Below are 15,736 nucleotides of genomic sequence, written 5' to 3'. Positions count from 1 at the left end.
TAAGAAAATTTTACAGGATATTAAGTCTTTCCTAGAGAACGATACTTCTCATTGGAAATACCTGCTTGAGGAAGCCTACAAAAATGGGTATCAGAAGGAGGAAACAGATGAAACAATTGATTGGGAGGCTCTACTGCACGCATCGTTTGGTGAAATTGAAGAATGCATCAAGGACCGTGGAACTCACTGCCTGATGGCATTCAGAATACTGGTACGTATTCACAAACCGTACCATATAAAATTCCAATGCATGCCTTCTCTTTTTATGACACCTAATTTTTATCTAGCACGTTTTGTTTTGAATGCTAGCTAGTATTTCTAACATGTATACCAAGATTTCTAACTAGACTAGCCAATGCCCGTGCATTGCTACGGGTGACAAAACTATGTTAATCAAAGCTGTTGGTCCCATAAGAAGGGTTTTCGAAACAATGTTGGCGCCAATAATAAAGTTAAAGCAACTTGCTACCAACTGAAGCTAGCTGTCTCCCTATTGAGTACATCAGAAAATTTCACAAATGGCTATATCAGCTCATTGTTCTCTGACAGGTTCAATTTGGGTAACTGCTGAATGCACTTGTGCACCAGTCTCCCCATCTTGGGATAAGGGGTTTGTTCACCAAGTTCTTATGATGACAGATCATAGTACCTATCCAATGCCAAATCATTTTTCTCCAGTTTCATCAGATCTCCCTGTCCGCTAGTTGAGCCCATCCCCTCTTCAGAACAATCTCAGACAATGCTCCCAAGAGATGACCAGCACTCTGCATTACAGAAGGGGCGAAATGGAGTACAATATAAGCAAGAAATTTAGGTTCAAAAAGTGTATTAAGTAAGGTGAAAGCATGCAAACGAATTATAAAGTGTAATTGACAGAAAAAAAAAGTGCTACCTATCTGATGTATACCATATCAGAACTAAGAGAAAGGCCTTCCAGTTTGAACCTTGATGTATACCATATCGGAATTATAAACTGTAATCGACAGGAAAAAAAGCTTGCGGCAGAACATTGATCTTTGCGCTAGGATCCTCCAAGCTCCCTTTCACAGGAATCAGCACACAGTCCAAAAGCTTTGCCAGTTTCATTTTCTCATCTAGCTTGCACCAACATGCTCAAATTATCACTCAGAGAAAACAGTCAGCACATCTCAATATCCCCCATTGTAGGCTTTAGGCACTCATTGTCGGAATAGTTCTATGACTAATATAGTAATAACCAGAAATCCTTGCCAGGCCAGTAATTTGAAAGTATCCAGTTTTCCTATCATACTTTACCAAATTGTTCGAGTCTCATGGACTTGCAGCAAAATGTATCTGCAGCAGACCAAAAAAATCCATAAGATCAAGAGCAGAATGGGCAGAGATAATATGTTGTAACATCGACTATATTTGTAACCCATCACCCATGTTAGACACCCTTAGAATCACCTGTTTTTTTTATGCATAATAAATATGCATTAGACCATCATTTCCCAACCACCACTGCCGCAAGTATAAGATCTGTAGGGGAAAAGCTCCTGAACAACAATAACACATTAAGCCTAATTAACTTGCAGCAAATTCAGTGATGTCAAATAGGTAGCAAATTAGCACCAACATTTACAGGAGACCGACTTGTGCCAAGCATGATTCAGACGACATGTAAAACAAGATTTTTGAGAAGGTTCTTATGTGGCTCTATTACATAAGATATCTATTTGCATATTCCATTTTGTAAACTGTAACCACCCTAACATAATACCAATCAACAATAGACTGCTGGAAGTATAAGAACTGTTATGAACTTTTCAGTAAGAAGCTAAAGACATGAAGTTTTAAGTTCAAGAAAAATGACATTTCGGTGTCCCTCAAACCACCTATGCATCCCATCATCGTTCACCAAACCCCTTTATGCTCTTGACCACATATAAGAAAACAAAAGCATGAATTAATTAGAGATTTAATCACAACAATGAAGCATTACAAAAATCACAAGAATCATGCAGCAGCTCATTGGGTCCCCAGTCTGCTGTCAGTGTGCTGTGCACCTTAAATGCAGGCAAAGTATGCTCATGTTTCAGTGTCAAAGTTGACACTAATGCACCTTAACTAATATCAGGGTTATAGGTGAAACTTGAAGGTTTCAGTTGTCAGTTTTAACATAAACAAACATAAGTTACCTGCCAAAGATGCAAGAGAGTGGATACACATTTTCAGCTCCTTAATTATTGTGGATAGCCACTTGCTACTAATCATCTACTGGTTTGATTAATGCAATGAAGTCCTTGATACACTTGCTGTTCAGCACAATATTGTCATGAACAGATTCAACCATGCTAAAATCCGGCAGCCATCAAATAACATGTATTAAATATAAAAATGAAATGGATCCTCCTAATAACACTAATCTACCAGGAGCCTTGCTCATCTCCCACGAATCAGGCTGCTGGAGTTGCCTCCGATGCAGCCGGCCATCGGAGCAGCTCTCAAGGTGCTCTCGCGGGTCACTGGAGCCGCCCTCGCCATGCTCGCGCGGGTCGCTGGACACTCGCATAACCTTGGAGGTGTGCCTGTTGGGGCCACCGCGGGGGCTGAGCTCGCCCGCTGGGGAAGAAAGGGCATCTGGATCCAGTCTCACCAGGGTCACTTGTGTCTCATACTCCACAGGGCTGTGGTCCGCAACTGCCGTCTTGCTACAAAGACGAAGGTGGAGGCGACAAGGTGTGTTGTGGCCCTAGGGTTCGGGGAGGTGAGTTAGGGAAGGGATCTGGAGGATGCTGGCTGCGGGGAGAGCATGGAGCCGCCAGATGGCGCGATAAGCACTGAGCGATGGCAGCGACGGCGGCGCTCGGCGTCGGGGGCGAGGCGAAGGGCGTGGGGGGCTCGCGTTTTTTTGATGAGATGAGGACTGGCTGTCGCGGTTGATGGAGTCAGGTAGGTGCGTGGGGTCGGGGGCGGCAGGGGGTGTGAATGATTCGGTTTCGTCTTAATAGGAGTAGAGATAATAATTTTACAAAACAAACTATATTAAGGCGCATCCAAGAGATCATGGAGACATTTCAATCTAGACTAGATATTTTTATATTTGATTTTTTTACAAGCATAACAGCTAGTAGTTAAAATGTCAATTTCTTGATTCTTTTTCATTAATTTCACAACTTTGTTGCATTGTCCTTATGAAAGCATAATCTTTGTACAAAGTAGTACTCCTTCCTTACATTTCATTTTGTTTGTTGTAATGAGGTTGAAACTAATTCTCTAGTCGATTAAATGAACATAAAGTGTATTATCTGATATTGTATACTTTCTACAGTTTTTACTCATTCGGATCAAGAGAGATCAAGGAAGCATTGACCTCGAGTGGCTTAGATACATCCCCCGTGCAAAGGCAAAGTAAGATACATATATTTATATACTCATATTAGTGCTTTGTAAGCTTACACAAAATATGTGATTCTTTAAGGGACTTCAGCAAAGTAAGACAAATACATTTATAAAATCGTATTAGTGCTTGTAAGCTTACACAAAATGTGTCTCTTTAAGGGACTTTAATTTAAAGAGTAGCGACGCTAAGATATTCATTTTAGTGAATTGATACTAAAGATTTATATTTTTGCAAATAAAAAAATTAGGCACAGAATGAATAAGTATTTGTATTTTCTTTTTGTCCATTCATTCAGGAAGTACCTACAGAGTATAATAGGGATTGGATATAAAAGTGTTGACTGCATCCGTCTCCTATCACTGAGGCACAGAGGATTTCCGGCAAGCTACCACTTCCAAATTGAAATAGTTATTGTCATAGGGGAGTGCATTTGGAACTGACAAAATTATGATAAATTCTTATTATTATTTTAGGTTGATGTAAATGTAGCTCGCATAGTGACAAGGCTAGGATGGGTCCCACTTCAACCTTTAGGTGATTCTATACAGTTCCATATGGTGGACAAGTAAGATCATCTTTTAGTTTTTGCTGTGCACATTTACATACTCGAACTTCAATATTCCTCATTGCCATCTTTTGTCCATTTAAAGAGAACCTGTCATGGCTAAAATTCAGGAGTATCTTGAGCCCTTATTCTGCAATATTCCTTCACACATACGGTAAGTTCTCTAGTTTGAACTGTTAATTTAGTTGCTTTCCTAGAACTTTGTACATGGAATACTATAATATATATAATCTAATATATGATGACAAATATAGGTATGAATTGCATTGCCAACAAATAACATTTGGAAAGGTATGCAAATTGATTTATTTATTTTTTTTGGAAAGGAATGTAAATGGATTTTTGTTTTGTTTTCTCAGTACTGATGATGTGGCTTATTTGCTATGATAGTTAATATGCGTCAAAAATCGACCGAATTGTGGCGCCTGCCCATTTACTGAAGATTGCAAGTACTACAAAAGTCTCTTTGAAATGTTAGTTTCAATATCCACAGTCTATTTAATACATCATTGGTACTATATTGTTGCATTTATGATTTTTCTTTAGCTGAGAAGCTAAACATATAAAGGTTTCAACTAGTGAAACTAAATGTAAAGTTTTCTATTCATCCTACTTATTTATAAAGGTACAACATTTTAATTTGTCTTTTCATAAATATCCATTATTAAGTACACTTTGTTCTAATGAAGAAAATAATGCAATGTGGTGTTTCTTAATAGAGCCAGGCACGACGCCCTTCTGAAGTATAGTCAGCAGGATGAAGGAGGGCAAACAGACATGGTTGAAAGAATACATGATGCTGTAATGGTCAAACCAAGTCATGAACACATGTATCAGTGCCAAATTGAAATGGGAAAAAGTATAGAAAGGCATAACACCGAGCCTATTATTGAGATACCACCAACTCCACCACATGAATACCCAGAATCATCAAGTGAGGAAGAGTATGAACAAGAGTATCAGGAAGAGTATGAACAAGAGTATCACAATATTGTTGATATAGAAGATGTTGTTCCATGCTATGATGTAGCGTTTGATATTCGGCCAATGAAACCTACTGAACATGCAACGACAGGGCCATCACAAGGAACAGATATGATTTTGATCCATCCACATGACAACCCAATCCCAATTCAAAGGAGATACAATCTACGAACAGAGTACCTTGCGTATGGCATGATTTCTGTTTCAATTAAGTCAACAGAAATATGTTATAAAATACCTCAAAAATATGCACATCTATTTTCTGATATGCCACTTTTGCATTTTGTAGGTACATAATCCCAGATGGGCATGAAATCTTGGACACGGTTAGTAGTTGTTAGCTTCATTCTTCTATTCTTTATAATTAATTATGAACTATGCATTATTCTTTATGGAAGTAACAAACTGATAATGACAAATTGCTTGGATTACTAGTTTGAACCAAGGGTTCATGGTGATTGCAACCCGTACCTCTTTATAATTCGTGATTACGATGACCATAGTGTGAATGCTACAATTCTGGTGAGTTGGTGTGCTTTAATCTCATCTACCACTTATTATAACCGTCCGCTTTTGAAAATATTACAAGAACGATGCAATCTTTCTCTTGGGAAACTCCAATTTCAAGATCTATGAATAATTCAAAACTACTTTATTTCATAATAGATACCTTGCCGGACAGCAAACAGAGAAATATTCCCATTGGATGGTACATACTTTCAAATAAATGAGGTAGTACACTATTTTCCATCCTTGTTCTTCTAATAAAGTCACTACTCTATATATATGTCTTCTTACATACACAAAACTAAACTGTTTGATGTTGACTAACTAAATATAGCATTCACTTTTCTAGGTGTTTGCAGATCATTCATCTACCCGTTCACCTATACAAATAAAAAGGGATATTTTTTGGAACTTCAGAAGGTGTAGGGTGTACTTTGGCACATCATTAACTACTATCGCCAGAGGTATATTATTACTTTCAAATAATATGTGATGAACAATTGTTCAATAAAAGCACTAATTGCATTGCATCATTTGCTCAGGTCAAACGCAAGAAGGAATTCAACGTTTATATCATTCAGGTATATAGTTATGTTCTATTTCTTCTATGTGAACAAAACAATTAAAAGATGATACAAAGTTATTGCTTCTATAGGAACAGAGAAGCTACAATGGAGTGTAAATACATAATGCAGTATGGAACTCCTCAGTATTAATTTAGTTCTAAAGATAAAATATTTAAAAATGTTAACAATAAATGCTTATTGGTTAACATCTTTTTCTACCCCTTCTCTTAGGGTTCATTAACCATATATAGACTCACGGGCGCTTGTGTTCATTTGGTATTTCTCATAAGATAAGATCATGACTTTTTAGATGGAGAAGTCATTTTGTTTTTATTCACAATCAGTTATCTTCGGATCTGTGCAGGGTACATATGTTGTAGAGAATTTGACCGCAGTTCTAGGCGTGCAACAATATTATCTCCTGCACTTCATACCAATACCACTAATAGAGTACAGCAAAGAACCGGCAAGAAAAGGCACGTGCCTAATTCAAGCCCGAATTCAGTGGAAGACAATGACAAAGATAGAGCCCAAGTGACGAAGGAGCAATTGCAAAGCTGTGGATGGATGCATGATCAGAGGCAAAGTTGTACACATTAACGAGTAGGGATCGGGTCGAGGAGTAACGAATAGAGCTTGTAGCATCCAGGTGTAACTACTCTTGGGCAGATTCCACGTCTGAAAACACAGCAGGAGGAATACAAACTAAACTAGTGTCATAAAGCTGTGTTTATATTGTTTTATGTATCTAGTACTACTACTACTAGCCACTGATTGAGTTCTTCACCCCCATTTTGTGGCGCTTTCCTCTATCCATCATCCAAAAACAAGGAGGCGTCAAGCATGATCCGGCCTGGCGACATTGGCATTTGTGCGACAGCAGCCTCACAGTGCAAACGTCGACTGTCTGCAGCAGGAACAGAATCTGGAAAGAAGCATGCATACAGGCAGAGCAGCTGGATCAGAAATCCACATGCCTACTCCACTGCATTGCATGCAAACCTTGCCTTCCTCTCTATAATTCGCAATCGCCTGGCAGTTGGTATATATCATCGTAGCAGTGGGCTAGTGGTTCGATCGCCTCGCCGCAAGCACGCGTCCTGGCCATGCGATCCATCGCTGCCTGCGCTCCCCTCATCTGTGCTCTGCTCTGCTGCTACTCCTGCATTGCCTGTCTGCGCGCCAAGAGCACCTGTAGATCGTGATGGCGCGGCATCGGCATCAGGAGAGAGGCTCCGGGGCTCCGGTTCCAGCCGCGGAAGCTGCTGCAGATCGCGGACGCAAGATCAGCGGCCACACAGCTGCTGAACGCTGCTGCTACCGTGGCGTCGGCGTCGGTAACAGCCTGAAGAAGCAGACGCCGAGCAAATCGAATCCAAGACAGAATTAGAAGGCTTCTTCAAAACAGAAAAATCTCATACCGACGGCTTTCGGATTGATTATAGTACCGTTTCTTACCGTTTTCATCCTCCATCAGTCCGTGGCCCACCTTTCTTTAATTTTCCCTCCCATTTTTGGAGTTGTAATCCGTAACAGGTTCCAAGAGCTGATGGCCTCATCCTTGTTCTGCTTTCTTCGATTCGTTCTTCCAGCTTTGACGTGATCTTAACATTTCCCATGGAAGCCCATGGGAATATGGGATGAAGGCAGGAAGCCTATTTTCTCTTCCTACCTTTAACTTGAGTTTTGATTCATATATACAGGGGAATTTTATTTCTCCTCTTGCTTTTCTCTACTGGCTCAAGACTTGTTAAACAATCTCTCAACAGTTCTTTGTATTGTGCCTCCTCGCACGGTCGCACCCGTAACTTGAGTTTTGATTCATATATATAGTGGAACTATATTTCTCCTTTTGCTTTTGTCAGAGAAGCAACTCCAACAAGTTAACACTTGTCGGCCATGTTTGTTTCTCTTATAATCCGTCTTTTTCAGTTTATTTTTTTAGTCCGTTTTTTTCAGCTCGTTTTTTTAGTCAGAACAATATTTTTCTCTCACAACAAATCAGCTAAAACAGTGTTTCGGCTTGTTTTTTCAACGAAGTGAACGGGACCGTCATTAAGAAAAAAAGTTAACACTTCGCTGGAGTCATGTGAACTGAAAATTGCCCGTGGTCAGGAGCAGTTAGTGTCTTACCACTGTTGTAATACTTCTTTTTATATATTATTATCATTTGTTGGCAAGTTGCAGTCATCGAACTTTATTGTGTGCCAATAGATTCCTAGAATTTTTTTTTGTCATAGCAAATATCAACTTAAAAAGGGAAAATTGGTTTCATAGCATGGAGAGATCATGATATTTGGAAAATACCATCGAAAGAATGGACTGTTACCTACAATTGCCGTGAATCCCTCCATCGAGACACCTTTCTTCCCCAATTTAGCGGCCTAGATGGACATGAACATGCTGATGGGCAGCGACACATGCCCTGCGCTGCCACTCATGGCAGCAACGTTGAGGTGCTTCTTCTCGCAGATGGCCGCGGCGGTCATGCCGACGATGGAGAGGACCAAGCCGATGCCGATCTTCTCCAGGTTCGTGAGCCCCTGCCGGCTGGTGATGAGGCTCCGACAGAGCGGGCAGAAGACGCGGTCGTAGAAGGCGGGGGTGAGTCGCGCTCGTCGAACTAGTCGGTGCCGAGCGCGATGAGGTAGAGGCACACGTACAGCACCCCCATCTGGAGCCCTGTGGCCTCCTCTCATGGCACAGCCACGCCGCCGTTGGGTCCGCACGGCGGCGGCCGCAGGTGCCTAACCTCCGTGGACACTGCCAGGAGACACATGCGCACGCCAGCAAACAACTCTGGCCTGGAGCCACGACATGTCGCCAAAACTGCTGTTGTCCGCCGGCATGGCCGGCTCTCGGTCCGCCATCGCTGTTCCCGTGGGTGGAGACCACCAGCGCCTCGGCCAAGGGTACCACCACCTCTGTCAGGACTGAAAGCATCTAGGCCCCTAGTTGGGTTTCGGTGATTAATGACAATACAAGATTACTATGACTAACGTGTGTTTTGCAGATGCAATCAAGTTAGGTCATGGTAATGGGGATCAATTGGGCAATTGAGGTGGTCATGCCCCTACGATGGAAATCATTTCGGTTTTCAAAGGATGGACGACAAGGTTAAGGATGACTAGTTCTAAGTGTCGATTGGAGTTGGAGTGACACTTAGAGTAGTTTAGGACTTTATTTTTCCTTTGGCCGTACTATTAAGGGGGTATGGACGGGTAGCTTGACCTAGATGAGTCTAGTGAGTTAGATGTGGTGCACACTTGTTAAAACTAGCACTAGGTAGCTCCTACATATGCCTAAGATCCAATGGAGCAAACTTCATTCACATATGATCGAGAGTTGGAAGTGAATGGAGGGTCAAATACTGACCGGACGTTGGCTCCGGTGCGACCGGACGCTGGCTGTAGGGTCCGGTCAGTTCATTTGACCAAGGAGATTGCGTCTGGCGCGACCGGACTCTGGAATGGTCAAGTGACCGGACGCTGAGGTCCAACGTCCGGTCGACTCCAGTAAGGTTCCAGAAGAGAATATCTGCGACTAGACGCGTCCGGTCAGTACTGACCGGACCGTGGGGGTTCAGTGTCCGGTCGAATACAGTAAGGTTTCAGTGAGGGTTTAATGCGACCGGACACGTCCGGTCAGTGGTGATCGGACCCTGCCAGCGTCCGGTCAACACTTAAACACTGGTGTGCGGGTTGAACTGACCGGAGCGTCCGGTCACCCCACAGTGGCTCATAACGGTTCGTTTTTTAGGCTGCCTTATAAATAGAAGCTCCACTCGTGTGTGGAGTCACTTTTGCTCATTCCAACAGCTGAGAAACACGTTTGTGAGTGCCAAGAAGAGCAAGGTCCTAGTGAGGTGATTGAGATTTGAGAATCTAAGAGAGTAGCATCATTAGTGAAACAAGAGTAGCAAAGTGTGCATCCACCGTTCTCATTAGGCTTCGCGTGGTCAAGTGAGAGTTCATGCTTGTTACTCTTGGTGATCACCATCACCTAGACGGCTTGGTGGTGATTGGGAGCTTGGTGATCACCCGGTGGAGCTTGTGGGTGACCCAACTCAAGTTGTGAGCGGTTATGGGTGATTCACCGCGATGGAGTGTCGAAGAATCAACCCGTAAAGAGCACTTGATCCTTGCGCGGATCAACGGGGAGCTACACCCTTATGCGGGTGCTCCAACGAGGACTAGTGGGGAGTGGCGACTCTCCGATACCTCGGCAAAACATCGCCGCGTTCTTCTCTCTCCATTTACTTTGAGCAATTACTTTGAGCATTTACTTTGAGCAATTCAATACTTGTTTTTACATTCATAGAATTGCCATGCTAGAGTAAGTTTGGAACATAGGTTGCAAGTCCTTTGTGCGTTAGATTGATAGAAACACTTTTCTAGGCACAAGGGGTTAATTGGGCTAACCGTAGGATTTAATTATTGCAAGAAAATTTAGAATTAGCCCAATTCACCCCCCTCTTGGGTATCTTGATCCTTTCAAGGACTTCTTCCGACCGCGGCTCACCTGAACTGGGCAAATCCGCACCGGTACGCTAGATCCCGCAGCCGCTAGGTGCGCCATTCCTGCTGCTCGCCATGGCCGCCGCGCGGGGAACTCCCACGGACAGCTCCAACTAGGGCCGCCCCCACCAAGCCAGCTACACCGCCGCGTCCGCCACCACCGCACACACCTTCTTCGGCTGAAACTCCATCGGCAACCCTGCTTCACGGGGCCGCCTCTGTCCTGCTCGACACCGGCCATCGACGTGTGCTGCATGGTGAGCCGCCCCATCCGTTCCTTCTGAACCCCGCACAAGTCGTTCCTAGAACAGCCCCTCTAGCTCCCCCACGCACCTGACGTGTACCTGAGCCAACTTGTAGTCGTCGGGTTCGCCAAAAGGGACTCTGAAGATAATCTCTTAAAATGGAAATAATGAATAGTTTCTGTGTTGTAATTCCTTTCAAGTACCTAGTTTTCAGCCTTGAATTCTCCCGAGTTTTGGATAATATAATGATTTACTCTGAACTTAAAACTCGTGGGTAACATATGCTTGATCTAAGTCTTGGTAATTGACGGATATGATATAAGAAGGTCTGAGCTGTTGTTTATCTTGTTCCAAGTGACACCAAAGTTCTGAAGATTTATCTTTTAAAAACACAAAAATCCTACATGATGAGTTCATGTATGACAAAGTTTGAATTCCCACCAGAGCCACACATATTATTTAGGCTAGGAAAACTTCCACATATATGTTGCTTACTTTTGCATTGAGTTTTGTCAAGCTTTGTTGACCCTTATGAGAGATTTGTCATGCTCTTAAAATCAAGATCACATACACACCACCCAAATATTCACTACTCCTACACTGGAAGTAGGCGCAAAAACATGCCTTCCATTTAGATCCAACAAAAAATGTTCTACTCCTACACTGGGGGTGAACACAAAAATATGCTTGTTAGGTTTCTACTCCAAATAAATGCTCTAAGTTCTTGTTGCTATCTCTCAAAAGTTTTGTTGCAGAAAAGAAGCAAGGGCTATGCAAAAGTTATTCATAAAAAAAGAGAGAGAGAAAAAGAGTTGAGAAAAAAAATAGACACAAAAGTGTCCGAGATATTTAAAACAATGGGTGCTCAGATGCTCGCCTGAAAAAAAAAGAAAGAGAGATGAATAAGATAGCCCTAGTTCTCTAGCAATTGTTTCTAAGTTTCAAAAGAGAGATATGTTTTTAAGGAGCAAAGTAGAATTATAGGTTAGCCACCATATATATCCACCACATATATCCACACACAGGCACATCTTGATTTGATTGTATGACTCAACTCTCTTTAGATCCATTGTTTGACTTTACAATATATGTATTGCAAGTATGCTCTAGCTTTCTCCCTACCTATGAACTCCACATAAGCCTTAGTGGTAGGAAGAGAAAAAGGCATAACATCTTTATTGCCTTGGTAAGGATCCACAAATACCTCATATATTGAGAGACTTGATAGTGTCATACAATAGAATCTCTTAGTTTTATTTTGAAAACTTATAAAAACTCCTCAACAATGGTTGAACAAAGAACTTGAGACATAGTGCTTGACTTGATCGTTCTGTCTTTCAATTGCTCAAGACCCAAGTGAAGGCTAAGAAGCCCCATGTTTGAAGGTAATATGGGTAAGTTTGAAAGTCAGATCAGTTTATTCTAATCTGGAGGAGAATTTTTTATTGAACACCCATGTACTTTTGAGGCGTGAAAACATTGTAGCCACTCCTGATCCATTACTGAGTTTGGCTTTGCTCAGGGACTAGCAAAGGTTAAATGTGGAGGAGCTTGTTGACTGTCGTTAACATCAATTATAAACCATCAACATAACCTGCATTTATATTTAATTCCATCACCAAACATAGGTATAGGGGTTTAAACTAATGAATTCAACAAGCTTTGGTAAATATTTGTATGCAGGAGGATTTATCCAGAAAATAGCTCTCAAGACCACTGTCATACATTCCAAACATGCAAACTGACGACAACAAGTGATTTAACCCGCGAAAACTGTGAAAGACAACTCTAGAAGGTTCCAGAAGACACCACACCAAAGCTTGGGTCAAACGGCCACGAAAGTGGGCCGGCCAGCCTAGCCCATAGGTTGGCCAGCCACAGATAAAGGCTTTCGGCAAAGAAGGATACGGCAGAATAAGCTGTGAGGTTTGGATTGGACAAAGCACAAAAATGCCTTTCTATTTTACTGTTGTTTTTTACAATGAATTCTTTCATTTCTAAGACCCGTTGTGTGAGCTACGCGGTTCTACTTGATTTGTCAAATCCGGTAGATTGGTATTCCATTGCAACATTCTAAACCAAGCCAAATTACACTTAAGGAAGGCTTATCTATGATTCAAACTAAAAGCTAACCCTGTCACGGAGCCCGCTCGCCCTCCACCGCCTCGTACTGCTTTCTATGATCTACATCGTTGATTCTAAGGCAGTTTTAGGTCGGTTCATCTAACGGTGGTCGGGAGACTTGACGCGGATCGATGACGTGGCAATTCCTTGCCCCCTACTCCTCCTAGAGTTCTTGCCCATTACTCCACCTCGATTCCTTGGCCGCTACTCTACCTCTGGCCTATATATAGCAACCCCTACCCCCTCCCTCACTAGATCCTAAAACCCTAATTCATATCCTTCTCATCAGGATCAGAGCTAGCTCTCAAGATGTAGAAGTAGAATAGCTCTAGTTGAGAGTTAGGGAGAGTTGACGCATGCTCAGGTTCTAGAGAAATCTTCGAAGCTCAGGTATATTTTTGTATCTTACCTTTGCAAGACTTATGCTTTAATATAGTTATCTTCTCTATTCAATTTTATGTCTTTCATGTGTATGGTTAGTATAGTTATCATATCTTAGCATGGGATCTTCGTTTGCATCGAGTGCTCTAGTTATTATATGTGATTAGAGTAGTGATTAATAGTGTAGACATGGTGTCTAGACTATGAGTTACCTGAGATTGCACCCAACCTCACGGATAGTTGTGGTAGCCCTAGGTGGTGACAGCCCTGATGGCCGATGTAGTCCACCACGTTTGGGTTGGTGTTTGTAGGACCATAGTCGGAGCTTCCTAGTCCCTTTCTCATCCCTTTTTGTGGCTAGTGTTCCAATGTCCCAAAGTGCTATTGTGTGTGATCGCTATATCTACCCATGCTTTAGTTATACCCTCTAGTCTAAACTAGAATAGAACTGAAGTAATAGAGAAGTATTTTGGAACCTTGAACTCAACCGTTGTCCTCTCAATTTAGCTAGACTGCTCATTTATATACCATGGAATTCTCTTATGTGTGTTATTATTCCTAGAAATCACCTCAACAACAATATGAATGACAAGAACGTAAATCAAGCACACGGTGACCCAATGATTTATCCCGTGGTTTAGCTCACCACCAAGGCTTGCCTAAGTCTACGTTGTTGAGGTTAGCCACTAAGGCTTAGGGATTTGCAACCCTTCCTCATTCTCAAGTCAAGAGACTTAACTTTTGATATGAGGGGTGAGTTTACTAGCTTCAAGAAATGGTTACTGAAAGCATCTAGGCCCCTTTGTTGGGTTTCGGTGATTAATGACAATACAAGATTACTATGACTAATGTGTGTTTTGTAGAGGCAATTAAGTTAGGTCATGGTAATGGAGATCAATTGGGCAATCAAGGTTGTCATGCCCCTACGATGGAAATTGTTTCGGTTTTCAAAGGATGGACGACAAGGTTAAGGACGACTAGTTCTAAGTGTCGATTGGAGTTGGAGAGACACTTAGACTAGTTTAGGACTTTGTTTTTCCTTTAGCCGTACTATTAAGGGGGTTATGGATGGGTAGCTTGACTTAGGTGAGTCTAGTGAGTTAGGTGTGGTGCACACTTGTTAAAACTAGCACTAGGTAGCTCCTCAATATGCCTAAGATCCATTAGAGCAAACTTCATTCACATATGATCGAGAGTTGGAAGTGAATGGAGGGTCAAATGCTGACCAGACGCTGGCTCTGGTGCGACCAGACGCTGGCCACAGGGTTCGGTCAGTTCATTTGATTAAGAGATTGCGTTCGGTGTGACCGGATGCTGAGAGGCAGCGTCCGGTCGACTCTAGTAAGGTTCTAGAGAAGGGAATCTATGACCGGACGCGTCCGGTCAGTGATGATCGGACCCTAGGGATTCAATGTCCGGTCGAGTACAGTAAGCATATAGTGAGGGTTTAATGCGACCGGACGCGTCCGGTCAGTGATGACCGGACCCTAGGGGTTCAGCGTCCGGTCGAGTACAGTAAGCATCTAGTGAGGGTTTAATGCGACCGGACGCGTCCGGTCAGTGGTGATCGGACCCTGCCAGCGTCCGGTCAACACTTAAACACTGGTGTACGGGTTGAACTGACCAGAGCGTCCGGTCAACCTGACCGAAGCATCCGATCACCCCACAGAAGCTCATAACGGTTCGTTTTTCAGGCTGCCTTATAAATAGAAGCTCCACTCATGTGTGGAGTCACTTTTGCTCATTCCAACAGCTGAGAAACACGTTTGTGAGTGCCAAGAAGAGCAAGGTCCTAGTGAGGTGATTGAGATTCATGAATCCAAGAGAGTAGCCTCATTAGTGAATCAAGACTAGCAAAGTGTGCATCCACCGTTCTCATTAGGCTTCGCATGGTCAAGTGAGAGTTTGTGCTTGTTACTCTTAATGATCGCCGTCACCTAGACGGCTTGGTGGTGATTGGGAGCTTGGTGATCACCCGATGGAGCTTGTGGGTGACCCAACTCAAGTTGTGAGCGGTTTTGGGTGATTCGACGCGATGGAGTGTCGAAGAATCAACTCATAGAGAGCACTTGATCCTTGCGCAGATCAAGGGGGAGATACACCCTTGCGCGGGTGCTCCAATGAGGACTAGTGGGGAGTGGCGACTCTCTGATACCTCGGCAAAACATCACCGTGTTCCTCTCTCTCTATTTACTTTGAGCATTTACTTTGAGCATTTACTTTGAGCAATTCAATACTTGTCTTTACATTCATAGAATTGCCATGCTAGAGTAAGTTTGGAACATAGGTTGCAAGTCTGTTGTGCGTTAGATTAATAGAAACACTTTTCTAGGCACAAGGGGTTAATTGGGCTAACCGTAGGATTTAATTATTGCAAGAAAATTTAGAATTAGCCCAATTCACCCCCCCCCCCTCTTGGGCATCTTGATCCTTTCAATTGGTATCAGAACCTCGTGCTCACATTTTAGGCTTAACCACTTAGA

At 42.6% G+C, this 15,736-nt stretch overlaps 1 protein-coding gene across 1 annotated transcript; it reads left to right on the top strand.

Annotated features, from left to right (window-relative positions):
• The first annotated feature begins 84 nt into the window (after positions 1-84).
• LOC136483590 (DEMETER-like protein 2) lies at positions 85-6,666 on the top strand. The gene is made up of 14 exons (XM_066480711.1): positions 85-211; positions 3,293-3,372; positions 3,660-3,744; positions 3,838-3,929; positions 4,015-4,083; positions 4,184-4,220; positions 4,320-4,402; positions 4,649-5,098; positions 5,203-5,239; positions 5,349-5,435; positions 5,580-5,645; positions 5,770-5,884; positions 5,963-6,001; positions 6,351-6,666. Exons 1-14 carry the CDS (start codon positions 194-196, stop codon positions 6,584-6,586), a joined length of 1,494 nt encoding a protein of 497 aa, XP_066336808.1. The 5' UTR covers positions 85-193; the 3' UTR covers positions 6,587-6,666.
• The last annotated feature ends 9,070 nt before the right edge of the window (positions 6,667-15,736 follow it).

This window comes from Miscanthus floridulus, chromosome 1 (genome assembly GCF_019320115.1).
Source record: "Miscanthus floridulus cultivar M001 chromosome 1, ASM1932011v1, whole genome shotgun sequence".
NCBI classification, from domain to species: Eukaryota; Viridiplantae; Streptophyta; class Magnoliopsida; order Poales; family Poaceae; genus Miscanthus; species Miscanthus floridulus.
The sequence above is the reverse complement of the archived record's forward strand: the minus strand, read 5'-3'. Positions and strand labels throughout refer to the sequence as shown.